Below are 27,905 nucleotides of genomic sequence, written 5' to 3'. Positions count from 1 at the left end.
TTATTTTTATTAGTTAGATATAGTATTATTGTTAAAACAGGTAGTTAAATATAGTTTATTACTTCAAAGTTCATGTGAGCATAATACAATAGTTAGGAATAGGTTACATATGTATATCAGATTTAATTTACAGATTTTTTTTACTGCATTTGTTCAGGTGGGTTTCTAATTTAATTAATAGAGTGAGATAAATTAAAAAAAATGGAGTTTATATAAGGTACGTATGTAGCATTCACTTAGCTTAATTATTCAATGAAAATATTTTATTTAATTTTATTTTAAGCATTCAATATGATTTTTTTTAACAAATTGATATAGAAGAGTTGGTGGTGGTATTTTCAGCTATCATGATGGCACCAGTTTTGAATAATGTTCAATGATTACTTTATAAATTATATATTAATTATATATTAAACACTCCCCAGTTAGAAACTACCCCGAACTTCAAATTCTAGTGTCTTTTTATTTTCTTTATTTTTCTTTCAGCAGTGTTGGACAACTGTTTGATAGATTAAAACAAAATTACTGGACATTATTAATTGTTGTATAAATGAATTTTATTTGCTTATGAAAAATATTTTTTACAATATTTATATAGGTTTCTAAAAACATTTAATAGTGTATAATTTTTATTAAAGAATTTAGTTTAGTATCATATTAAATATTTTAATAAGATTAATATTGAATTTTTTATAAAAATTGTTATTTTAATTGAAAAAAAGTTAAATTTTTACTTCTTTAATAAAAATTATTTCTGATAAATATGGTCAAACATTTTTTCTTGTAAAAGATTATATCTACATAGTATCTAAACAATACCAAAATCATTGAATATTTTTAGAAAAACATATAAATCATATATAAATAGAAAAAGATATTTAAATATCCTTGTAAGGGAATACAAAGTTTTATAACGGAGTTGAGACTAAAACTACTTAACCTTGATCCTGACTCACTTGAGAACAAACTATAGGGGTTGAGATATTTTTTTAACCCATTTTAAGAACTTTCTAAAATTGTGTTTTATAAAATGTGAATTAGGATTGATCTATGGACCATGAATTAAGTTAACAACTCGTATTAATATATATTTATATTTATTTGACACATATAAAAAATAATATATAATAAATATTAATGTCAAATAAATATAAAAAAATTGTGGATAAAAATATTATTATTTTATAAAACCTTTTCAAATTGAGATACTTTCTCAAACAAGGCTTAAATAAAATAATAATAGGCTTAAATAAAATAATAATGAGAAATTTGTTTGCCCTAATACGCAGTTTTGTGTTTGCCCTAACCCCACCATTGGTGCACTGCGACACCCTCATCCTTCAATTGTCCATACAAAGCCAAACACTCCCAATAGGCTCTTCTAGAAGAGTCTCCTCCTTTGCTTCTCCCAAGGTTGGGTTTGCATTCCAAGAAAAGCTCATCCACTAACCCAATGGAATTGCTCTTCACCATATCCTCCACAACTTCAGCCTCAGCTTTCATCACCACAAACTCTTCCTCCTTCACATTCTTCCTCAGCCAATCCGACATCCCTATCTCCTCATTCTGCTGCAGTTCCTCGGCCACCGTCTTCACATCGTACATCTCGAACGGCATGTTCCTCGTCGGGTAGTTTTCCATAAACCACTTTGTTCCACTTCCTCCCTCTTTCCCCGACAACTCAACGTCGATGAAAACGCGCCGAGGGTAGCTCACCAACGAGTCACCCATCAAATCCGGCAAGAACCTCGTCCGCTTCGAGTACTTCCGCGACTTCATAGAAGCCGCTCTTGGCGGCTCAAGAAGCACGTCCTCCAGTTTCTGCAGCGCCGCTTTCTTCATGTCGCTCGTGTAACCACACATCTTTCTCGGCGCAGCCGGAACGAGGGGCTCAGCTTCGTTAACCGCTTTCTGCTGTGGTTCATTCACGAACGCTTGATGGGTTAATTGGTGGAGTATAAGTGACAGAACCTCGTCGGTGTTGGCACGGGAGATTTTTTCAAGCAAGGGTGATCTCATTGTGAATACAAAGGAAGCCAGTATGAAGAATGCAAGAAGTGGCAAGGCATAACGTCTGGAATTCATGGTGGTAGGCAAGAGAAAAAAGACGGTGAATAAGAAGGTATAGAAAGTAATGTCGTGTACAGGGAAATGAAGAAAAAAGACGGGGGAGAGAAAGAGAGAGGGAGAGGCAAAAAGGTGTATTAGCGAGTGCAGAATCTGGCAGCAGTGTGGTTTCCACCGACAAGGGCAATTCTGCTGGTTTTAAAGGAGGACCAAAGTGCCAATAATTCCCTCATGCGCTGAACTTCCATTTCTTGAATTTGAACCCAGATCGATGTTTTGGTACAATTGGGTTATCGATGTAGCGGAAACATAACTGTACCAACTCTCATCGATCCAATGAAGAAGGAAGACAGGGAGAGGGAATAGGAATGAACGTTATTTTGGTGGATGAAGGTGGGTTTTTGATTGCAAATGTTACGAGGGATTATATGGGAGGGGATATCATGGAACAAAACGGTTGGCACTACGACAATCCAGTTACACCGTTCGTTATTTAGGTTTATCTCTTCACAAAATTCTGCGTTTCATGCGTTATTTACGTGCATCATGACGATGGCTTTGGTCCTGCCACGTTGTTTTAGGTTTATAAGTTCGTTTGATGTTCAATTAGTTCAAGATATATTCTTTATTTTGTTTAAATTTAATTATCTCTCCTTTCATGCTTTCTTTTATTTTAATAAAAAAAATTAATGTACAAGTCAAGTCTTGTAACTACAAAATCAGTACTCAAAGGAACATATTCCTAAATTATTGATGTGAAAAATTAATTATAATTCATTTTTTTCACCGGAAAAATATTCTTTAGCTCTAATAATTATCATTCGATATTATAAGAGTAAAATAATCTTAATAAAAGTGAATTTTTATATTTATAAAGAAAAATAAAATAATAAAAAGAAGTAAAAACTTTTTCTTCTTAAAATTTGATTCGATTAGGAATAATGATATGATGTTGTTTGATATATTCGGGTGTACAAGGTGAATCTACCTGTATGTATTTTGTCGGTATCTAACAAAATTTATAATTTTGCCATCACAAATAACAACATCTTAAAGGTAAACCGAACTTGTAAGGACTTGGATATGAGTCAGCAAAAAGGGATGACAAATGGCAACATATGAGAGGTTGAGTACTTTAAAATAAAATTGCATTGGTTTTGAAACGTTGATTTTTAACTCATTCCTCTTGTCTGAGAAACCATTTCTTTCCCTGCAAGCTCTCTCCTCCTCCTATATCTTCTCCCTTTCCATTCTTCACACTGAACCATTAAATTCTCGATTAGGTGCTGCCCCAACGATCACAAAGTAGCGGGTCTTGCTTTTAGTCGATCAATTTCTCCAATCAGAACCGGTAAGAAAACCCCCTTTCTCGTGTGCCCTAGGGTTGTAAGCATGTGATTGAACTGTTGCATGCAACCCATTTCGTTTTCTTCCATAATCTAGCTTTTATTTGGTTCTAAGATTCGTTTTCCATCATCAACTGATGATTTATAGGTGATTCTAACATTTTGGGAGTGCAAGCAAGTGGTCTAGGGTTCCTACTTGAGCTTGGTTGTCTACACTAGAGGTAAGGGGAGCTAGTTCTACTCTTGATTTTACTGTGTGGAGTGAATGCATGATAAAATTTGTAGTGGTATGTTGTGGAAGCATGAACTTGGTTCTAGTTAAACTTGAAATGCATGTATGGAAGTGTGTGTTATGTGAATTTGGTGATTGATGGCTATAAACTGTTTGGAATGACTTAGAATGATGGAATTGTGTATGTTGGAACTGTTTTGGCATGAAAATTTTGTGGTAGTGCTGTTAGAAAGGAAATCAAGTGTCTTTAGGGTCAATTTTAGGCCATTTTAGAGGAAGTGAGGTAGTGATTTTGAGAAAATGAGGTCTGCAGCGTTATTGGACTGTTGGGACAGTTTTATCCACTGTATTGTGACTTGTTTGAGTCACTAAATTGGTCAAAATTAGTGAAAAGAGGTAAGATCGGGTTTTGAGTCTCTAAGTTGGGAAAAATTGGTGTTTTAGAGTTAGAAAGGAAGTGTGGTGGTCAAATTTAGAGTTAGGCATTCTTGATGATCCTAGTCAGTTTAGGTAACTTAGGTAGGTCATGTGTGACTTAGTAGGCATGTTTAAATGGTTAAAAACCAACTCCAAGTTGTAGAATTGAATTTAGACCTCTAGGTTGATAAAATTGAAGTTGTAGAACCTAAATCAATGCATAAACACTTTATAATAATGTTAGAAAGGATTAGAATTGTTTAGGTAAGTTTAATTTAGCATGAAAGTTGATTTATGAGTGGTAGAAGTTCACCAAAATGATTAGAATTGGTAAAAGGGAGTTAGAGTTGCTCAATTATGCAGAAAAATCTGCAGAATTTAGCTTCCTCTGCAGACAAAATTCGCATAGCGCACAGGGGGGGTGCGCTGAGCGAATTATGTGTGGCAGATTGAGTGTTTTCGGTGTTTTTGATGTTTTGGGAATTCCGGACGTCCGTTTTGGACGTTCTTTAGTTCGTTCTGGGGGTTTTTGACCCTTCCGGAGCCATTGGTGAGGGTCTCCAAGCTGTTTGAGTTACTTAAGTATTGATAATTAAAAGTCCTAAAGAAATTTGTGTTAATAAGTGATGGTTTTGTGAAAGTATGTAATGAATGAGTTGTTTTATGACATGGTTGATGTTGTATGATGGTGTATGGGTTTGGTATGAGACAATATAGTAAGAATGCACTTGAATGACAATGAAATTTTATGTTTGATAAATCAAAGTGGTGTATGAGGTACATTATTGATCCAAGAGGAATATCATGTGATTTAAAGTGGTCGGATTGAATATGAAATTAAGATCTCTCGGTGGGATCAGTTAATGTATTGAATGAATGTGAGAGGCTTCCATATGGGGGGTTATCCCTAACACTCCAACGGTCTTTCATTCTCACTTAGAGAGGATTGACGCGTGTGGTGGGAGTAGTGGGAGGTCCTAGGGTAGGCGCTATCACTGAAGGTCTATTCCGCAGTAACGGACTAGCCTTGTGTATGGTCGGGTGGAACCCCTCGGCAATGGCTTTGCAAAGCAGTAGGGGCCATCACAAGTGCACAACCCGCCCCAGCTCTACATACATTCTATGTCCGGACGTGTCTAGGAGTCTTAACATGATAGGATGCTTGCTTTAATGAGTTTTGTGAAATAAATATTTATGTTTATGATGACTTACATGTTTATGTGTGTATGAACGTTCTTGGAAATGCTAGATTGAATTGAAATTATTTGTATGTTTGTTTGAGACCTAACTCACCCTTGCATTGTATGTGTTGCATGTGTTTGTCTTCTCCCTTGCGATGATCATCCAATCCTTTGGATGTGAGCAGTAGGTGATGATGTACCATTGGAGCAAGCTTTGGAGGTTGAAGAAGACCCAGCCCCTAGTACTTAGACCTTCTACTAGCTCTTAGTTGATTAGCTTGTTATTTTGAAAAACTCCTAGCTTTTATTTTATATAGTTCGACAATTTTGGAAAACTTTTTAGGTCTCTTTAAAATTTCAATAGCCTTGTATTTTGGAGAACTTTGGAAACGTGTACTCAAGTTTGATTTCGTTTTAATTCCCTCTATCTTTTGGATGACTGTATACATATTTAAATACTATTATCTCTATCTCTCAACTGCTTTTACATATTATAATAGCTGAATCCTATTATATTATATGTGTATATGATATTTTGGGATGTCACATTTATGGTATCAGAGCAGTTTTTTTCCTTAGAGAACCTGTAGGGTATGTACATCCCTTGTTTGTGCTTGTGTGCCTTAAATGTACGGAAGCATTCTAAATTCTTGAGTAAGACTAATTGTTTTGCTTCTTGATCCTAAACAGAATATGGCGCCTAGACCTCCTCCTCCACCTCCACAACCCGATCAGACGGAAATGATGCGGATGATGGAATCACTAATGAACTCCATGCAACAACAAAATAATGCACTAGTCCAACAAAATACCATGGCACTACAAAACTTAGAAGCCGCTAGAATGGCCTCGGAAAGTGCTAGGGTGGCAGCTGAGGCCACCCAAAGACAGTTCTTGGAGGTGATGACTAGTGGCAGGATTCCCACCGGTCCTTCTTCTTCTTCGACTGCTCCAACTCAAGAATGGAGTTTGGAGAATTTCTTGCAGCATCATCCCGCCAAGTTTGATGGCAAATGCTCACCAGATGAAGTCGATCAGTGGCTTCGTGATATGGAGAGAGTCTACAACGCCAAGAGGTGCCCTGATGAGAACAGGTTGTCTTATACTGAGTACATGTTGACTGGAGAGGCAAGCCACTGGTGGAGCAGTGCACGTATGATCTTAGAGGGAGCTAGAACCCCTATCACATGGGACTTATTTAAGAGGAAGTTCTACAGGGAATACTTCCCTGACACTCTTAGGTATGCGAAAGAAGTGGAGTTCTTGGAGCTAGTACAGGGAAACATGTCAGTATCTGAGTATACTAACCATTTCAAACATCTCCTCCGATTTAATACCATGACGGTGGATGAAGAATGGCAGTGCCGCAAGTTTGAAAACGGGCTGCGTGGTGACATCAAGCTCTTGGTGAAGGGACACTGTTTGAGGGAGTTTCCGACTTTAGTAGAGATGACTAGAGATATGGAGAAAACCAAGAGAGAAGCCGAGGGATACCCTAGCCGTCAGGCCCAGCCACTAAGGGTTGGGGGACCAGCCATGTCTAGAGGCGGGTCCAGTTCCAGGAAGGCACCATACTCCAGATCTTCTTCTTCTCGTAGTTTTGGAGGATCTTCTCAGCCTTCCGTTCAATCGAGCCAATCCTCCTCTCTGAGTGGCGTGAGATGTTGTGGATGTGGAGGTCCTCACTACTTATCTTCATGTCCCCAGAGGACTAATTTTCGGAGGTGCAACCGATGCCACGAGGAGGGCCACTATGAGCGTGATTGCCCTATGGGTAGGAGAGCTACTTCCCAGCCGCAGCATGCAGGGAGATCTCAGCACAGAGGTGGCATCGGACCTCAGGCCACCGGATGTGTTTATGCATTGACGGGGGCAGAAGCAGCTAGCTCAGGTGATTTGATCTTCGGTATATGTTTATTGGGTGGTAGATCTTGCATGGTCTTATTTGACTCGGGAGCGACACACTCATTTGTGTCAGATACTTGTACTAGAGAGTTAGGGTTAACAGTGAGAGAGCTACAGTATGACTTGACTGTATCTACTCCTACTTCTGGGATAGTGAAGACCTCTACATTCTGTGTTAGATGTTCAGTAGTGGTTGAGGGACATCAGTACAAGGTAAACTTGATATGTTTACCTTTGCAGGGTTTAGATGTCATCCTAGGGATGGATTGACTGTCTGCCAATCGTATTCTCATTGATTGTGGAGAGAAGAAGCTAGTATTTCCCAATGAGGAGGATTACACGCCTCTGACTCTTGGTGTGTTGAGACAAGACCTAATAGAAGGTGCATGTTGTTTCCTGATACTATCACATATGGAAGTAAAGCAAGGAGATTCTGACGTAGACCTCTCGGTAGTCAGTGAGTTTCTAGATGTGTTTCCTGAGGAGATTCCTGGCTTCCCTCCTCCAAGAGAGGTAGAGTTTTCCATAGACCTTGTATCTGAAGCAGGGCCTATCTCTATAGCCCCATATCGCATGGCACCAGCTGAATTGGCCGAATTGAAAAAGCAGATTGAAGAATTGTTGGAGAAGCAGTTCATCCGGCCCAGTGTTTCTCCTTGGGGTGCGCCTGTATTACTTGTAAAGAAGAAGGATGGCAGTTCAAGATTGTGTGTGGATTACAGGCAACTTAACAAATTAACCATCAAGAATAAGTACCCTTTGCCTAGAATTGATGATTTGATGGACCAGCTACATGGGGCAGTTGTGTTTTCCAAGATTGATCTACGGTCCGGCTATCACCAAATATTAGTTAAGGCTGATGATGTTCAGAAGACAACCTTTAGATCCAGATATGGCCATTACGAGTATGTGGTCATGCCCTTTGGTGTGACTAACGCCCCTGCCATATTTATGGATTACATGAATAGGATTTTTCGACCTTTCTTAGATAAATTCGTTGTAGTCTTCATAGATGACATTCTAATTTATTCTAAGAGTGAAGAAGAACACGTCGATCATCTTAGAACGGTGTTGAGGATATGGAGAGAAAGAAAGTTGTATGCCAAGCTCTCAAAATGTGAGTTCTGGATGAGAGAAGTGCAGTTCCTTGGTCATATTATATCGGCTGATGGGATTTCTGTAGATCCGACCAAGGTTCAAGCCGTGTTGCAATGGGAAAGACCAAAGTCAGTCACTGAGGTCAGAAGCTTTGTTGAGTTAGCAGGCTACTATCGTCGCTTCATTGAAGATTTCTCTAAGATTGTAGCCCCTTTGACACAGCTGACTAGGAAAGACACTCCATTTGCATGGACAGACCGTTGTGAGGCTAGCTTTCAGGAGTTGAAGCAAAGATTGACTAGCGCTCCAATATTGGCCATTCCTGACACAGGTAAACCTTTTGAGGTTTTCTGTGATGCTTCCTATCAGGGACTAGGATGCGTCTTGATGTAAGAGCGAAGAGTTGTTGCATATGCCTCAAGACAACTCAAGATTCATGAGAGGAACTATCCTACTCACGATCTGGAGTTAGCTGCAGTGGTGTTTGCTCTCAAGATTTGGAGACATTATTTGTATGGAGCTCAATTTCAGGTGTTCAGTGATCACAAGAGCCTGAAGTATCTCTTTGATCAGAAGGAGCTTAATATGAGACTGAGAAGGTGGATGGAATTCTTGAAGGATTATGATTTTGACCTTCTTTACAATCCAGGGAAGGCAAATGTAGTTGTTGATGCCTTAAGCAGAAAGTCAGTACATATTTCTGCATTGATGGTTAAAGAGTTGGAGCTAGTTGAGAGCTTTAGTGATTTAAAGCTGAATGTAGAATTTGAACCTGATGGCATTAAATGTTGCAAATTGGTTATATCAAGTGGTCTCTTTGAAAGAATTAAAGAAGGACAACTAGTAGACCCCGAGCTTCAGAAGTCAAGGGCTTTAATTGGTAAAGAACAAGGAAGAGATTTTAACACTAGGACAGACGGTCTTCTACGATTCGGAGGAAGAACCTGTGTACCAAATAATAGAGAGCTAAAGAGATTGATATTGGAAGAAGGTCACCGGAGTCGCTTTAGTATGCATCCAGGCATGACTAAAATGTACCAAGATCTTAAGAAATCATTTTGGTGGTCGGGTATGAAAGGTGATGTAGCTCGATTTGTTTCCTCTTGCCTTACTTGTCAGAAGGCTAAGATAGAACACCAGAGGCCAGGTGGTATGTTACAACAACCTGATGTTCCTGAGTGGAAATGGGACAGCATTGCAATGGATTTCGTAACCCATTTGCCATACACTGTCAGAAAACATGATGCCATCTGGGTAATAGTTGATAGATTGACCAAGAGTGCCCACTTCTTGGCAATTAATTTGAAGATGCCTATGCAGAAGTTAGCTCAGTTGTACATCAAGGAAATAGTTAGGTTGCATGGTGTGCCCTCCAGCATCATATCGGACAGAGACCCCCGCTTCACTTCTCGCTTCTGGCAGACTTTACAGAATGAGATGGGCAGTAGACTCTAGATGAGTTCTGCTTACCATCCTCATACTGATGATCAGTCAAAACGGACTATACAGTCATTGGAGGATCTGCTTAGGACGTGTGTACTTGATCATATGGGAGTCTGGGATGAAGTGCTGCCATTGGTGGAGTTCACATATAATAACAGCTTTCAGACTAGTATTGGAATGGCACCGTTCGAAGCTCTTTATGGGAGGCGCTGCAGGACACCTTTATGCTGGTTCCAGGATGGGGAGTTTGTGTTGACTGGGCCAGAAATAGTGCAACAAACGACTGAGAAAGTAAGAGTGATTCAAGAGAGGATGAGAGCCTCACAGAGTAGGCAGAAATCATATGCTGACTGATGGACAAATTTGTAAGCACCAAAATATGATGTCACAAACTTGTTTCACAATCGGCAAGTATGACCGAATCGTTCAAGTAATAAACTTGGTAAGACCAAGTATCGTTCTTCCCAAAGGACTCACGGCCTAGTTTAGTTATGTGATTTGTTGATTAGCTAAGACTTACAAACGAAATATTTGGAGTTTATATGCAAGACGAAAAACTAAACATGTATGCATGAAGTTTGATCAATGGCAAAGACAAAAGATAAACACTTTCAAAGGAATATATGAATGAATATGTTGTTGGGGGTCAATTTCATCTCATCCACTCTCATACATTTTAGGAATTCAACATTCAAATCATCATTGTTAATGCCACTCTCTAAAGTACCATTCTAGATGGCTTCTCCCTAATCAAATAGTTCATACAATTCCTAGCATTCCTAATGATTAGTTCATAAGTGCAGGAGCTTAACGACAACCAATATAACATTGGGAGAAATTCCCCGGATCTAGACTTCCCCGTACGTGTCCGTATCGACAAAACCAATAATCATGCAATAGAATGAGTTAAACAATGCAAGCATTGAGCAAAGAGGAAAAACCCTAACTAATGATGAATGAAAGCATAAGTCTTAGATTAAGATGCAAGCATAAATTCCATATATGAGAGCTTCAAGAGGTTACATTGATTCCCCAACAAACATACAAGGTTTAGTTCACCATATTCATGGTGAACCTAGATGAACAATAATGAAAGAATGAAAGAATAAACCCAATAAAGGTGAAGAGGTAGCCTGAGCATCCAAGATCCTCCTTCAAAGGGGTGGAAGAGAGAGTGTTTGCCTACGTTTTGCCAAAGATCCCTAACCCTAGGACGTGCAAGTCCTTATATACTATTCTAGAGTTACAAAAGATTACAAAAGCCCAAGCCCAAAAAGTGCCGCTCAGCGGTAAATACCGCTCAGCGGTGAGTGCGCGTCACGTTTCTTCCCCTCAGCGGCCATTTTGCCCCTCAGCGTGACTCCCGCAACCTCCTGAGTGCCGCTCAGCGGTAAAATGCCGCTGAGCGGTGCCTTCGACTTCTCTTTTTGCACTCTTTGCTTCCTTTTATAATTCCACTTCTCTCCTTCTTTACTTCTTTCACTAAATTCACCTCAAAACCTGCACAAAAACACTCAAATCAAGCATAAACCTGTCCAGCTCTCTTATTTCTGAAAATATAGATAAAAGCATTGATTTCAAGCTAGTTTCTAAGTCTAAAGGTTGCTTTTAATATCAATTTTAAGCATGAAAATAACAGTTTTTCAACTGTTATCACAACCCCAAACTTAGAACTTTGCTTGTCCTCAAGCAAACAAAATGTAACTCCATCTCCAACCAATTCATATGATGATTCACTCATTCAAAATCCTCTTTTAAAGATAAGTAATAACTTCACTCAAACTTAAGACCAATAGTTCAATCAAGATGTGCACATGCTTTAGTGTTCACAAAGTCATTTAAATTCCAACAAATGCTATTTTTCATGAATGATCAATCAATTAAGCATGGATGTTCATGTGCTTATGGAATCTTTCCTCACTAGGTAAAGTGTTTCACTCAACACACAAGTGTATAAGAGGTAAGGTGTTTCACTCCACTATCACAATGTCACATGAATCAACTTTGCCTTTCATTTTACCACAATCAAAAACATTCACAAGCATGCATCATCACAAGGACTTTTCAATGGCTTATAATGTGGCTGGGCTAACAAGAAAATTGGTTTTTTTGGATCGCAAAATCCTTGAGTTAAGAGAATCATAACAACACAATTATCTTATTCATTCCCAACTTGCCTTTTTGCTTTTGCATTTGCATTGAGCTTTGCTTCTTTTTCTTTTCTCTTTTTTTTTTTTTTTTTTTTTTTTTTTTTTACTTTTTAGCTCTTAGCTCAATGCTTTTCTTTTCATGTTTTCCCAACAACCCCAAACTTGAACATTTAACAATACCATACAAGATCTTCTACTTAACTCAAGGTAAAGATTTTCAATCAAAGGTTTTCAGTGTATGTTCAAGGCTAAGGGTTCAAAGGATAGAACACAAAGTGTTCTCTTTTAGTGGGCTAATTTTATGTATTTGGCCAATAAAAAGGGTTTCAACAACACGGCCTTGATCATATGATGCAAAACAAGCAATTGATTCAATCATAGAAAACCTGGGCAAAATCATTCATGCTTTCAAAGTAATAGCATTCAACAATAACAACTCTGGAGCTCAAAACCTCACATATAAGCTCATTCACATTTGACATACACATCCTGCTTAATCTCACAATCACAATCATGATATCATGCATTTGTTCACAAAGCTTGTGAATCACCTGTATAAGCATTTAATGTGCACATCATCTCAACATCAATCAATCAATAAGCATCATCAAGCATTACTTATCAAACAATCACAGTTAATAGCAAACCATCACACAAACCAGGTTTCCAACAGAGTACATCAAACCCTAATCTAAAAACAAAAACAAATAAGTTCAGAAAACTTAAACCACAAAAGCATAATCATTTGATAGCATTCATCAGTAAATGCTATCTCAGCTCCTCATCAGTCTGAGTTGTCCTCTGTATCTTCCTCTTCCTCCTCATCTTCATCTTCATCAAATGCATCTTCCTCCTCAGCTTCATCTTCTTCCATATCTCTTGCTGAAGCTTCAGCTGCTCCAGCTCCTCCTCCATGTACTGGTTCTTCTGGCCAAGCTACGACATTATGGAATTCATCCATAGTCCACCTGTGGGCTGGAGGATTATCATACATCCCCACTATCATCTCAGCAGTGGCCACCTGCCCTCTGTGAATGGACTGCAACTGAGCACCTATAAGAGACATATACATGTCCCTCATCTGAAATGGTTCTGCTTCATGTGCATCAGCAGATGTCCGGCTCTGTGCTGGCCCTCTCTCTCTACGAGCATGGCGTGGTGGAACTGGCTGAGCTGCATCCTCACCTCCACAGTACTGTCTATAATAAGCCTCATCAATAGCTTTTCTTGGCCTCTCAAATGGTGGAACAGAAGTGTCCACCCCAGCTTGCTTGCAAAGGTGAGTGATCAAAGAAGGATGTCCTAGTGGTGCTTTGTTGTTCAAGGTGTTAGCACATACACTGATTTCATCAGCTATTACCTGCCCAATATTAACATTCAAGTTTCTGATAGCACAGTAGATGAATAGTGCCCTGCTGAGAGTAATATCTGACACATGTGAACATGGCTGAATGTTGGCATGAGAAAATGCCATCCAATACTTTGCAAGAGGAGTCAAATCCGTCCTCCTAATGTTAACCACTGCGCCAGATCTATTCCTTTGGAAGTGTCCTCCAGTTATACACATTACTCTCTCAACATCCTCAAAGTCAGCACCTTCCTCCATGCTAAGAGCAAACTGACATTGCTCACCAGCCTACACAGTATCCAGGAAGTTGTTGATAGAATCAGGATCAAACCTGATAGCATGGCCTCTGACATAGCCCAAATAATTCTCAGCTGGATGATCACCAATCTTCTTTGCATTGGTGTAGAATTCCTTGACCACAGCTATGTTGGCAGGTGCTGGATAAGTGGCTAGCTTTCCCCAATCATTCCCTAACACTTGCTCTCCAAATTGAGGAGCAAAGTTAGGTATCATTCCAACCTTTCTCTCCATTAGAAGTCTCCTGTCCTGAACCACCCTAAAGTGCTTCTCATGTTTCTTAGAGAGGAACCTACTAGAGTGGGGTTGCTCTGGTTCCTTTTCTTTCCTCTTAGTTGCCATGGTTTTCAATCTCTTTCCTGAAGAGGATGCCATTCCTGCATTCAAAACACAAACCAAAACCACAGAACATGATGTTAATCATTAGTAAAACACAGAACATAACTCCTTTTGAAGCTAAACCACCGCTGAGGGCCAGAATTTCCCCTCAGCGCCACCAGCGCCACGCAACAAACCAGAAAAATCAAATCTGGCAGAGTGCCGCTCAGCGGTAAATGCCGCTCAGCGGTGACTCTGCAGATTTTTGAAAATCTTGTTTTAAAGCTTTCCTAACTCCACCCAAATGCAATTTTCATATTTCCAGTTCATAATCATGCAGTTTAATCGGTTCAATCATCAAATATATCATCAAATCATGCATAGAAATCAACACCCCTAAATATTCATGCTTTGACAATCACATTCAAATCCAAGAACCCTAGAATGAACCAAATGCATTTTACTTACTTGGGTGGAGATGCTAGATGATATGAGAATGCTTCCAAACTAGACTGCTCTCTTCCAACCCCAAACTTTGATGGCACACTAGTGAAAAAGTGAGTGAAAGAGAGATTTTCTAAAGAGGGAAGAGTGAAAAGATGTGGAAAACCTAAGAGAATGTGTGGAAGTGTTTGTGCAAAGAGAAGCCAGAAAATAAACCCTACAACGCAGCTTGGGGTATAAAAATACCCTAATGGGCTCGGGTCCCGCTAAGGGGAACTTAAGCCCATCTGCGATAGTACCGCTCAGCGGTAATTGCCGCTCAGCGGCACTTTCGTGAAGTGCTCCCCTCCTTCTTTTCTTGACCTACGTGCCTTCCCTACATGTCCCTCATAGGTTCCCTGCAATTCAATGTTAAAAATGCTTATGCAAATCCTAACTAAAAATAAACAAACCAAAACAATCAATCAACTGGGTTGCCTCCCAGGTAGCGCTTGTTTAACGTCACGAGCCTGACCCAAAATCCACCAACACCCATCAGTAGGTGTTACAAACCTAGTATCCTTCAGTAGATACTTAACCACCTAGCATCCTTCAGTAGATGCTAAATTCAACAAAATATTTACAAAATAATATTCACAAATTAAACCAAATCAAAATTAAAAGTTTGTCAATCACTGGGTTGCCTCCCAGCAAGCGCTCTTTTAACGTCATTAGCTTGACCCAATAAAGTTCATGTTCCATCTTCTTTTTCTTCTTTCTACTGAACTTCTTCAGAAATTTGATCAAACCAGGAACCTGTTGCAGTGTCTCAATCATAGGAACTTTAATCTCCAATTTCTTGAAGATTTCCATGAAGCACTTAAATTTCTTTTCCTTCCTATGATACTTCTTTGGATGAAGAAGAGGTTTTTCATATGATTCTTTCTTTTTTTCTCTCGTCCTCTTTTTCTTACGCTTCCTCTCACTAAATTTTCTCTTTTTCTTTTCTTTTATTTTTTTCTTCCCTTTTCTCTTTCTTTTCAACTTCTTTATTTTCACACAAATCTTCTTTCTCTCTTCTCTCTCAACCACTTCTTTCTCTTTTTCTTCATCTTTATTTTTCTCACTCAACTCTTCTTTCTCTTTTCTCTCTACCCTTTCTTCATCTTCCTCTAATTTTTCCTTATCAAGAATCTTGTCACTTTCGGTGATAATGATTTGCCCTTCCTCCTTAAGGTTAACTTCAGTATTAACCTCATCATTCAATCTCTGACTGATGTAATGAAGTTGCATCTCCATTCTTTTAAATGATTCTTCAATGCTTTTCTGAGTAGAGTCGGAATTTTTCAAAAATCGTTGAAGGGTGTCCTCCAACCTATCCAAACTTCCTGATAGAAAGGGTTGTTGCTGCCATTGTTGTTGTGGTTGGTTCTCAAATTGTCCAGCAGCTTGCCAAAATTGGCTTTGATCCATGCTTGAGTGAGGTTCCCACCAGTGGTTGAGATTACTTTGGTAGAATTGAGTGCCCATATAGTTAAATTCTTGACCAAATTGCATTCTGCAGACATTAGGCACAAAACCCTAAAAACAATTGTTAGCACAAAAAGATATAGGAGAAGATATAAGATTCAAAGAATAAAATAAAATAAAAATAAAAACAGAGAAATAAAATAAAATAAAATAAAATAAAATAAAAACTGAAAAATATAAACAGAAAATAAAAAATTCGAAATTTAAATAAAAAAAAATTCAAAAACAAGTCAAAGATAATCAATAATCACACAAATTAACCAATTAAACCACGAGTCCCCGGCAGCGGCGCCAAAAACTTGATGGACAAATTTGTAAGCACCAAAATATGATGTCACAAACTTGTTTCACAATCGGCAAGTATGACCGAATCGTTCAAGTAATAAACTTGGTAAGACCAAGTATCGTTCTTCCCAAAGGACTCACGGCCTAGTTTAGTTATGTGATTTGTTGATTAGCTAAGACTTACAAACGAAATATTTGGAGTTTATATGCAAGACGAAAAACTAAACATGTATGCATGAAGTTTGATCAATGGCAAAGACAAAAGATAAACACTTTCAAAGGAATATATGAATGAATATGTTGTTGGGGGTCAATTTCATCTCATCCACTCTCATACATTTTAGGAATTCAACATTCAAATCATCATTGTTAATGCCACTCTCTAAAGTACCATTCTAGATGGCTTCTCCCTAATCAAATAGTTCATACAATTCCTAGCATTCCTAATGATTAGTTCATAAGTGCAGGAGCTTAACGACAACCAATATAACATTGGGAGAAATTCCCCGGATCTAGACTTCCCCGTACGTGTCCGTATCGACAAAACCAATAATCATGCAATAGAATGAGTTAAACAATGCAAGCATTGAGCAAAGAGGAAAAACCCTAACTAATGATGAATGAAAGCATAAGTCTTAGATTAAGATGCAAGCATAAATTCCATATATGAGAGCTTCAAGAGGTTACATTGATTCCCCAACAAACATACAAGGTTTAGTTCACCATATTCATGGTGAACCTAGATGAACAATAATGAAAGAATGAAAGAATAAACCCAATAAAGGTGAAGAGGTAGCCTGAGCATCCAAGATCCTCCTTCAAAGGGGTGGAAGAGAGAGTGTTTGCCTACGTTCTGCCAAAGATCCCTAACCCTAGGACGTGCAAGTCCTTATATACTATTCTAGAGTTACAAAAGATTACAAAAGCCCAAGCCCAAAAAGTGTCGCTCAGCGGTGAGTGCGCGTCACGTTTCTTCCCCTCAGCGGCCATTTTGCCCCTCAGCGTGACTCCCGCAACCTCCTGAGTGCCGCTCAACGGTAAAATGCCGCTGAGCGGTGCCTTCGACTTCTCTTTTTGCACTCTTTGCTTCCTTTTATAATTCCACTTCTCTCCTTCTTTACTTCTTTCACTAAATTCACCTCAAAACCTGCACAAAAACACTCAAATCAAGCATAAACCTGTCCAGCTCTCTTATTTCTGAAAATATAGATAAAAGCATTGATTTCAAGCTAGTTTCTAAGTCTAAAGGTTGCTTTTAATATCAATTTTAAGCATGAAAATAACAGTTTTTCAACTGTTATCACTGACAGGAGACGCAGGCCTTTGGAGTTCGAGGCCGATGACCATGTGTTTCTTCGTGTGACACCTACTACTGGAGTAGGGAAGGCCATTCGTGCTAAGAAGCTTTCTCCCAGATACCTTGGGCCATATCAGATTTCTAGACGCATCGGACCAGTCGCATATGAGATAGCTATGCCGCCCCAGCTAGCTAATCTTCATCCAGTCTTTCATGTTTCTCATCTTCGGAAGTATGTCCCCGACCCTTCTCACGTGTTGGAAGCTGACACTGTACAAGTCAAGGAAGATCTCTCTATAGAGATGCAACCGGTCAAAGTAGATGAGAGACTATCCAAACCACCAGATGGGAAAGCTACTAGACTGATCAAAGTCATATGGGACAGTAGAACCGGCGATTCTACCTGGGAGAAGGAGGAAGAGATGAAGAAGTCATATCCTCACTTGTTTTCTGGTAAGTCCTAATTTTCGAGGACGAAATTTTTTGTTGTTGTTGGGGAGAATGTATGGACTTGGATATGAGTCAGCAAAAAGGGATGACAAATGGCAACAGATGAGAGGTTGAGTACTTTAAAATAAAATTGCATTGGTTTTGAAACGTTGATTTTTAACTCATTCCTCTTGTCTGAGAAACCATTTCTTTCCCTGCAAGCTCTCTCCTCCTCCTATATCTTCTCCCTTTCCATTCTTCACACTGAACCATTAAATTCTCGATTAGGTGCTGCCCCAACGATCACAAAGTAGCGGGTCTTGCTTTTAGTCGATCAATTTCTCCAATCAGAACCGGTAAGAAAACCCCCTTTCTCGTGTGCCCTAGGGTTGTAAGCATGTGATTGAACTGTTGCATGCAACCCATTTCGTTTTCTTCCATAATCTAGCTTTTATTTGGTTCTAAGATTCGTTTTCCATCATCAACTGATGATTTATAGGTGATTCTAACATTTTGGGAGTGCAAGCAAGTGGTCTAGGGTTCCTACTTGAGCTTGGTTGTCTACACTAGAGGTAAGGGGAGCTAGTTCTACTCTTGATTTTACTGTGTGGAGTGAATGCATGATAAAATTTGTAGTGGTATGTTGTGGAAGCATGAACTTGGTTCTAGTTAAACTTGAAATGCATGTATGGAAGTGTGTGTTATGTGAATTTGGTGATTGATGGCTATAAACTGTTTGGAATGACTTAGAATGATGGAATTGTGTATGTTGGAACTGTTTTGGCATGAGAATTTTGTGGTAGTGCTGTTAGAAAGGAAATCAAGTGTCTTTAGGGTCAATTTTAGGCCATTTTAGAGGAAGTGAGGTAGTGATTTTGAGCAAATGAGGTCTGCAGTGTTATTGGACTGTTGGGACAGTTTTATCCACTGTATTGTGACTTGTTTGAGTCACTAAATTGGTCAAAATTAGTGAAAAGAGGTAAGATCGGGTTTTGAGTCTCTAAGTTGGGAAAAATTGGTGTTTTAGAGTTAGAAAGGAAGTGTGGTGGTCAAATTTAGAGTTAGACATTCTTGGTGATCCTAGTCAGTTTAGGTAACTTAGGTAGGTCATGTGTGACTTAGTAGGCATGTTTAAATGGTTAAAAACCAACTCCAAGTTGTAGAATTGAATTTAGACCTCTAGGTTGATAAAATTGAAGTTGTAGAACCTAAATCAATGCATAAACACTTTATAATAATGTTAGAAAGGATTAGAATTGTTTAGGTAAGTTTAATTTAGCATGAAAGTTGATTTATGAGTGGTAGAAGTTCACCAAAATGATTAGAATTGGTAAAAGGGAGTTAGAGTTGCTCAATTATGCAGAAAAATCTGCAGAATTTAGCTTCCTCTGCAGACAAAATTCGCATAGCGCATAGGGGGGGGGGTGCGCTGAGCGAATTATGTGTGGCAGATTGAGTGTTTTCGGTGTTTTTGATGTTTTGGGAGTTCCGGACGTCCGTTTTGGAAGTTCTTTAGTTTGTTCTGGGGGTTTTGACCCTTCTAGAGCCATTGGTGAGGGTCTCCAAGCTGTTTGAATTACTTAAGTATTGATAATTAAAAGTCCTAAAGAAATTTGTGTTAATAAGTGATGGTTTTTGAAAGTATGTAATGAATGAGTTGTTTTATGACATGGTTGATGTTGTATGATGGTGTGTGGGTTTGGTATGAGACAATATAGTAAGAATGCACTTGAATGACTATGAAATTTTATGTTTGATAAATCAAAGTGGTTTATGAGGTACATTATTGATCCAAGAGGAATATCATGTGATTTAAAGTGGTCGGATTGAATATGAAATTAAGATTTCTCGGTGGGATCAGTTAGTGTATTGAATGAATGTGAGAGGCTTCCATATGGGGGGTTATCCCTAACACTCCAACGGTCTTTCATTCTCACTTAGAGAGGATTGACGCGTGTGGTGGGAGGTCCTAGGGTAGGCGCTATCACTGAAGGTCTATTCCGCAGTAACGGACTAGCCTTGTGTATGGTCGGGTGGAACCCCTCGGCAATGGCTTTGCAAAATAGTAGGGGCCATCACAAGTGTACAACCCGCCCCAGCTCTACATACATTCTATGTCCGGACGTGTCTAGGAGTCTTAACATGATAGGATGCTTGCTTTAATGGGTTTTGTGAAATAAATATTTATGTTTATGATGACTTACATGTTTATGTGTGTATGAACGTTCTTGGAAATGCTATATTGAATTGAAATTATATGTATGTTTGTTTGAGACCTAACTCACCCTTGCATTGTATGTGTTGCATGTGTTTGTCTTCTCCCTTGCGATGATCATCCAATCCTTTGGATGTGAGCAGTAGGTGATGATGTACCATTGGAGCAAGCTTTGGAGGTTGAAGAAGACCCAGCCCCTAGTACTTAGGCCTTCTACTAGCTCTTAGTTGATTAGCTTGTTATTTTGAAAAACTCCTAGCTTTTATTTTATATAGTTCGACAATTTTGGAAAACTTTTTAGGTCTCTTTAAAATTTCAATAGCTTTGTATTTTGGAGAACTTTGGAAACTTGTACTCAAGTTTGATTTCGTTTTAACTCCCTCTATCTTTTGGATGACTATATACATATTTAAATACTATTATCTCTATCTCTCAACTGCTTTTACATATTATAATAGTTGAATCCTATTATATTATATGTGCATATGATATTTTGGATGTCACATAACTCCCCAAAAAAAATATGTCAAATTAATTAAAAAGTAGAAATTTAGAACATACTTCAAATTGGGACAATCGCCTTTATTGATTTCTTACAGGTGGCCATCTGGATTAATTCTAATGCATAAATGGTTAATTATACGTGACTATTTTTAAACTAAAATTAAAAAAAAAAAACATACTTTGTGTTACATATAATTTATTTAATTTTATTTACCTTGGTACCAATCCAAATTATTTTGTTGTTCTTTGGAAGTCGTTGATCAAAATATTTATTTGAAAATTGTTTTAAGTGAAGTTTTAATTGATAGAGTGAAACCAAAGACTGGTGCTGTGAGACCCTAGATAATTAACACTGCAACTTAAGTCAAATCAGATTTAAAAGCATTAAAACCTACCTGCAGTGCAGTCCACGTCACTACTCAGGCAATTAAAACCCACTTACATACTCTATGCATGCACTGCAAAACGCACACACACTGCCACACGTCTGCCATGTGTCAAAATTAGAACCTTCTAAATCAGTAGTGGAAGACAGGTGTTCGCGTGTGAGTGAACGTTCGTTTGACTTGGAAAAGAGAATTTAATTTTCTGAGACACTCCTTCCCATTCTCAGCATACACTCACCTTCTTTCTCAAAACTGATTTCTCCATTTTTCTCCACCTTCTCTCTCTAGAACTCCCAACTTCTCTCTATTGTAAATCTCACGCCTCTCCTCCGATCACGTTTCAGATACTGTAGCAACGTTCCCTGAGACTTGAGCATTTTTCTGGTCCGAACAGAACTGGGATCTAGGCTGGTAAGTTCTTGTCTCTGAACGTTCGTCCATTTAGTTCATGCGAACCAAGTTCTGGTTGCATGCAGGGGTTATAGGTCTGATCTGTTTATGATTTTGGTATGATAGATTAAGTGAAAGTTGTTGAGTAACTCTTTGGATAGAAAGCGGTGAGAGGACGAGCGAAACCCTTGCATTTGGAAGTTCACTACTAGACCAGGTAAGGGAAGCTTTAGTAATTTAATTGATACTTGTATGATGAGTGTGAAAGCATGAAGTGTACTGGATGTATGAAATGTATGATGTGTAAGTATGCATGAACGAGCAATGATGTACTGGAATGTATATGAATGATATTGGTTGAACTGTATGTTGAGGATGAAATGTATGAATTGGAAAATGTATAATTTCTGGGAAGTATGAGATGATAATATGAATTCTGTAATGTATAAGATTTATGGTGGAGATAAATTACAAGATATGAATCATATGAAAAATGTGAAGTTATTGTAGACGAAAATCTGGAAAATATAATAGTCTTTGCTTGATAATGCACGCTCGTCATCGAACGGTCTTATACCGTTCGGTTTCCCCTGAAAATGACTTAGAATAGGAATTCTTTCATTTGGAAAGGATTCTGTTTAAGAGCGAGCGTCTTCTTGTGAAAGGCTAGGTTTGAGCGTTCGGCTCATCCTAGTGGTGCCCAACGATCGCTATAAATTGAAGTTTATATTAGTAACGCTCGGTTTTGTAATCCGGCGTTCGTTATAGGTAGCGCTTAGTCTTATACTAAGCGTTCGTCCAAATGAGCCCTCGGTCTTATATCGAGCGTTCGTTCTAATTAGTGCTCGGTCATCTACCTAGCGTTCGGTTTTATGCCGAACGCTCGTCCTTATATTTGATTCCCGAACGAACGTAAATAGCGTTCGTCCAAAATTATTAGTTGACGTTCGGTCATTGACTGGCGGTGGTGTATCCTGAATTAAATTACGCTCGACTCATTTATCTAAATAATTTGTGATGTATCTATCCATTTGATTCGATCTAGAGTCATTGTACTTAAAATTTTTCTAAGTATTATTCAGAGTTTCTAGAGTCAATTCCTTTGACTGAGTTTAAGTATTCGTAACGTCCGTCAGTGGACAGCAGTTGTTTCTTTTGTTCAGAAACGAGGATTTCTCCGTACTATAATAACGTTCGTCCTTATTATGAAAAGGATGGACGCTCGTCATTTTATGGAAGTGGAACAAATAACAGAAATGTGAATAAGAGGAAGTATTATAACGTGCGAACAGTGTAATAGATGAAACTATGATTATGGAATTTGAACGAGCGTTCCAAGGAGGAACGTCTCTATGATCTGAATGTGATAAGTTGTATAGTATGACCATGGTAAAATTACTGATGGCTGTTCATCCTGATATTCCGTGAGTGCTCGTCCTCATGTAGAGGGGAGTAGGTCATGCGTGGGAATGGCAGGAGGCTCTAGTCCTATTGAGTACTTTGGACTGATAGGGCTAACCTCGGGTGGCAGCTGCTTGAGTGTTTACAGTTATCACATCACCCGAGTGCACGAACGCCTGTAGTTACATGGATTCATACAGTCCGGACGGTCGTTATTTTTGAGAGTTGGATAACTTATTCTATGCTGATTCATTATTGTATGTCTTGTATGTTAATTTCTTATGTTAAATTGTATGTGAGTTGTATGAATTAAATTACCTAAGCTTACCCTTGCAATTTCCTTGTGTTGTCTACTGGTTATGTACGTCCGTCTTGTCAATGCAATGATCATCCGTGTGGATGTGAGCAGACGGAGAGGCACTGCTTGAAGAAACGCTGGAAGAAGAAAATTTGGAGGAAGCCAATCTGGTCGAAGTAGAGGTTAAAGCCGAGCCCTAGAGCGCTCGTTAGTTGTAGCTTTATTTTCTGCTAGATTTTGGACGTTCGGTTAAAGTTTGTAAAACCGTTCGTCTTTACATTTTGAAATACTGCCGTATGGTATTTTATCCCTGTTTGTAAGTGCGTTCGGTTTTGGAATATATATTTTTTTTTGTATCTTTGTGTTTAGTATAAAACTGCATGTTTTAACTGTTAATTGTAATTAATTCTAATATATGGTAATTACTATATTTTGGGATGTTACAGGTGCAAAATGACCTTTTTACAACAATGTTTTACATCGATTTAATTAAAAATAATGTAACAAAAAAACGCAATTATAATTTTGTAATAAAAGAAATACATGTTAGGTTGATATTAAAACCGATGTAGTAGTGTAATAAAAATCCCAAAAGACTCTTCCACACTATGCAACCCTAACTTCTTTCTTCTTCTTCAAGTCTTCTCTCCCTGTTTTGAAGTCCAAAATCCTCTCTAGCAACGCAACTTCCTTCCTCTTCATATTCATCTTTGCATTTTCGTTTTGTCTGAAACTATTGCTCGTCGCCAGTTATATTGCGCTAGTCACCTTGTTCCGCTCGGTGTCGGTGGTGTTCCACTCTGCTGATCTACTCCTCTTGTCGTTGGGTTGTTAGATCTGCTTTTTGATGTTCTCGTTGCTGCTCCATCGTTATCATTGCACGTGTGTTTGTTTGTGTTAGAATTCAAAATGTGAGTTTAAGTTTTAAATTGAATAAAAATTGTTTCGGTTATATTGGGTCAATGGAAGATAGTCTTGTTTTGTTTTAGTCTGTTTCGACGTTTTTCCTCCGGTGCACTCCAAGTTGATTAGTGTTTGATATGTAAAAGACATTCTATCGTATCAAACCTATATTTATAGAGTTTATAATAATCAAACTTATTAATTGATTATTATTGGTCGTTAAGATACTGTTAACTATTCATTAATGACTATTATACTACATTAATTAACTTTTAACTATCTTTAATGGTTGTCTGTCCCGAGCGTGGTTATATCAGTAGTCAGTTGGCCTAAACATGTACCGATACACCATATAATACAAAAACAAAAAAGTAAAAATACAGTCTATTAACTCATTATTTTAAAATTTTAGATAAAGAGTAATAAAATGTCTCATGTGATTAGATTTATATGTCTGAATAAACCTTGAGCTCCCAATATAATAAGGAGTAGAGTTGTTGGTGAGATTAATATATGATTTAAAATTTAAAACTTTGATTTGATTATCTTATGTTAAAATGTCCCTCTCTAAGTGGTTAATTATGAATTCATGTAGAAAATATTTTGCTATATGGATCTCAATGCTGGATTGCGATTCTGTTTAATTCGTTTAGTATGTGAATTTTTGTATTAAGTACCAATTGTAAAGACCATATATATTGTAGTTGACAAAGACACCATTGTGATTTATTAAAGTAGATATTGCAGATGCTTTTATTATTTTCCAGTTAAGATTGCTAGGCAGTTAATGCATTGGACTATATGTATTTTTTTTTTCTAATTCCATATGTTACATCGATTGTTGTAGAATGGATATAAAAAAAAGTTAAACTTATTACATCGCTAATATCTGCATCGGATTCCAAAACTGAAGTTAAAATGTACTTTTTATTCTCCTAAGTGAGATGATTCTAAATTATAAATGTCAAAAACTAATTGGGATTATTTATTATCAAAGATAAAACCTACAGCAAACAATAGTCATAAACACACACATAAAATACATATATATCAAAGATACAATAAATATATATATATATATATATATATATATATATATATAATATTATTTATAATATTATATAAAGGTCAAATCATGTTATTCGTTCACACTTTTGTATAAAATCTTAAATCGTTTTTCCTTTTTGTGTGTTTCAATATTTTGGGAAATTTTATATAATTAGATCATTTCCTATAAACATTAAAAAGTTTGACGTATCACTTGGTGATTTTTTTAATTTCTTAACTTTTATTTTTTAAATTAAAAAAAATTGTCACATATCAGATTGATTGACGTTGTACACATGATGATAGTAATAGTTTAATGTAATAATGACAGATAAATGTCATTATCTTAGTCTAAATTTGGTTTTTATATTTTTATTTTGTCTCAATTTAATTTTAATTTTTTTTCAAATTATACAATTTTTTCTTTCTAAATTAAAATTTAATTTAATTTTTATATAAATGTTATACAAATATTTTTATTAATATTTTTAAGTTTATTTAATTTATATTTTACATTAAATTTTATTTAAAATTATTTTAAAATTGTTAATAGAAAATAATGGAAATAGAAAAATTTTTAAAATCAATGTCATTTAACAAATATGATAAATTGTTTATCAATTGTATTTCATAGATAAAATAAATTTATTAACTTTTTCAATTCTTTTAAATAATTGTATATTTTTAAAAAATGTGAAAAATTTAATAATTTTTTATATAAATTTTTGAGTTTGTTTAAAAATAACAACTCTATAAATTCAAATATAAAATTTTAAAATAATTTTAAACAGTTCTATAGAAATTTAAAACAAACAAATTTAAAATTTGAAAATAATTTTAAATAAATTTTAATGTAAATTACAAATATAAATAAATTTAATATTTTTAAAATATTAAATAAAAATATCAATCTTAATAAAAGTATTTTTATAACATTTAGAAAAAAAATTAAATTTAGTTTTGATGAAATATTACACATGACACTGCAATTATCATATTACTACCACTGCAGTGCAGTGGCATGACGTCACAAGTGATTAATTTTTATTTAAAAAAACCATAAAAAAAATAATTAAAAAAATTGGAAAAAAAATTACATATGACACATATATAATCTTATTACCACAATATTAGCATAAAAAAACCTGGTTACATCCCATTTATCAAAATAAAAACCAAATTAATACACATAAAAAAACAGTATAACATAACTCTAAGAAAGTAAGGGTAGGGTGTGCTTATAAATTTAAAATTGGAAAACAATTTTGAATAAAATTTAATGTAAATTATCAGAAATAGTTAAAAACCTTTAATAAAAATATCAATTTTAATAAAAATATTTTTATAATATTAAAAAAATTAAATTTAAATTTAATTTGAAAATTGATTAATAGTTTAATTTAAAAAAATGGAAACGAATTAAAATAAAATAAAAATGGAAAAGTCAAATTGAGATTAAAGTAATGATATCTCAAATGACACTTACACAGGATACTATCACATTACATTTTGGGTGTTTCACCTGCACCTTCAACTCCTTCATCCTATACTTCCAAAATTTTGTAAATTACTCATAACTAAAAAGCTTTCAATATTTAAAAAAAAATGAAGTAATAAAGATTCTTTTTAATGTTTTTAGTGTGCATGTATATTCTTCTCTCCCATCTCATTTCTCTCTCACACATCTCATTGAAATTTTTCATATTAAATTTACATACCAATTTTCTTTAAATAAATTAAAAAAATTCATACAATTTATTTTATAACAAAATTAAAAATTAATAAAATAAATTAAACATTTATAATTAAATTATAAAATCAAAAACATAATCTAATAAACTTAAAAATTAAAACACTAAAAACATAATAATACTTAAAACTACATAATAATTTTTATAATTTTTTACATGAATTCTAAATAGATTTATATTTTTAATAAATTTAAAATATTCATACAAATTATTTATATAAATTATTTATTTAAACATTTATAAATAACATAATTAAACATTTTAAATTAATGTAATAAAATTTTACATTCAAAATAAATAAACTTTTAAATTTTAAAATAATATAATAAAAGATTTAAAATAAACAAACTCTTACAATATGTATGCATGGCTTTACAACATTCACTATTTAAAAAAACAAACTTTTATATCTAATGAAACAGAAACTGAGAAATTGTAAAAATCATATGTATTAAAACATTAAATAATACATTTAAGTAATGAAATGAAATACTAAATAATATATTAAAAGTTATATGCATCACATTTTCAAAAGTAACGAAACTTTTACATTATGTATGCATCGCATTTGGAAATGCGATAAACAATTCTTTCTATCGGTTGTCGACATCCGAGAGAAAATATATCGAATATCTAGATCTGAAACTCTTTCTTTCGGATTTTTATATCCTGTATGAGATCTCGACATTCCATGTTGGATTTGCGGATGGCCATGTCCGATTCATATTTGATGTATATATCTTATGCACCTGAAATAGATTTTTCAAAGAAAATCTTTCAACCTCCAGCAGCAATCTTCCAACAATGTTAACGAGCAACAACACCACCAACTATCTGGAAGCACGCCAAGCCTGTCTCCTTCGAAGCACCACCTCTAGCCTCATGCCAAGCCTTCCTTCTCAAAACATCACCTCCAAGTTGCTAGAACACCTTAAACTCCCTTAATAAATCTTCTCAAATCTCTCTTAACTCTGAAGACCACACTCACTGATATATAGTGGAGAGGAAAACACTTAATGAAATGAAATGGAGAGAAAAGAGAGAGAACAATAGATTATTAGATTTCAAATGAGGTGCAATTCAAGGTAGGAGTCTTGATACATGAAAAATGGAATGCAGATATGCATTTTTCCTGAAAGGGAAAATAGGGTGTAAGGTTTTAGTGATACACAAAATTTCTTAATAAACATAAAATTATTTAATAACCACCTCATTAATTAAGGATATTTTAAAAAATTAGAAAT

At 36.2% G+C, this 27,905-nt stretch overlaps 2 protein-coding genes and 2 long non-coding RNA genes across 4 annotated transcripts; 3 read left to right on the top strand and 1 right to left on the bottom strand.

Annotated features, from left to right (window-relative positions):
* Window positions 1–1,223: 1,223 nt before the first annotated feature.
* Window positions 1,224–2,435, bottom strand: LOC108331352 (uncharacterized). Its single transcript, XM_017566004.2, has one exon. The coding sequence runs from the start codon at window positions 2,083–2,085 to the stop codon at window positions 1,303–1,305; it is 783 nt and encodes a 260-aa protein (XP_017421493.1). The 5' UTR covers window positions 2,086–2,435; the 3' UTR covers window positions 1,224–1,302.
* Window positions 2,436–3,187: 752 nt separating this feature from the next.
* LOC128196093 (uncharacterized) lies at window positions 3,188–5,561 on the top strand. Its single transcript, XR_008248208.1, has 3 exons — window positions 3,188–3,418; window positions 3,562–3,634; window positions 5,429–5,561. It is a non-coding gene; the product is annotated as an uncharacterized LOC128196093 (long non-coding RNA).
* A 375-nt stretch (window positions 5,562–5,936) lies between these two features.
* On the top strand, window positions 5,937–7,418 carry LOC128196275 (uncharacterized). The gene has a single exon (XM_052876529.1). The coding sequence runs from the start codon at window positions 5,937–5,939 to the stop codon at window positions 7,416–7,418; it is 1,482 nt and encodes a 493-aa protein (XP_052732489.1).
* Window positions 7,419–17,867: 10,449 nt separating this feature from the next.
* On the top strand, window positions 17,868–20,298 carry LOC108331354 (uncharacterized). Its single transcript, XR_001832369.2, has 3 exons — window positions 17,868–18,122; window positions 18,266–18,338; window positions 20,125–20,298. It is a non-coding gene; the product is annotated as an uncharacterized LOC108331354 (long non-coding RNA).
* Window positions 20,299–27,905: the final 7,607 nt, after the last annotated feature.

The sequence above is a fragment of the Vigna angularis genome, chromosome 4 (genome assembly GCF_016808095.1).
Source record: "Vigna angularis cultivar LongXiaoDou No.4 chromosome 4, ASM1680809v1, whole genome shotgun sequence".
NCBI lineage: Eukaryota > Viridiplantae > Streptophyta > Magnoliopsida > Fabales > Fabaceae > Vigna > Vigna angularis.
Note: the sequence above shows the minus strand (reverse complement) of the source record. Positions and strands in the feature narration are given on the sequence as shown.

Excerpts from the sequence above, each read along its gene's own strand:
- LOC108331352 (XM_017566004.2), bottom strand. The coding sequence starts at position 2,085 with ATGAATTCCAGACGTTATGCCTTGCCACTTCTTGCATTCTTCATACTG.
- LOC128196275 (XM_052876529.1), top strand. The coding sequence starts at position 5,937 with ATGGCGCCTAGACCTCCTCCTCCACCTCCACAACCCGATCAGACGGAA.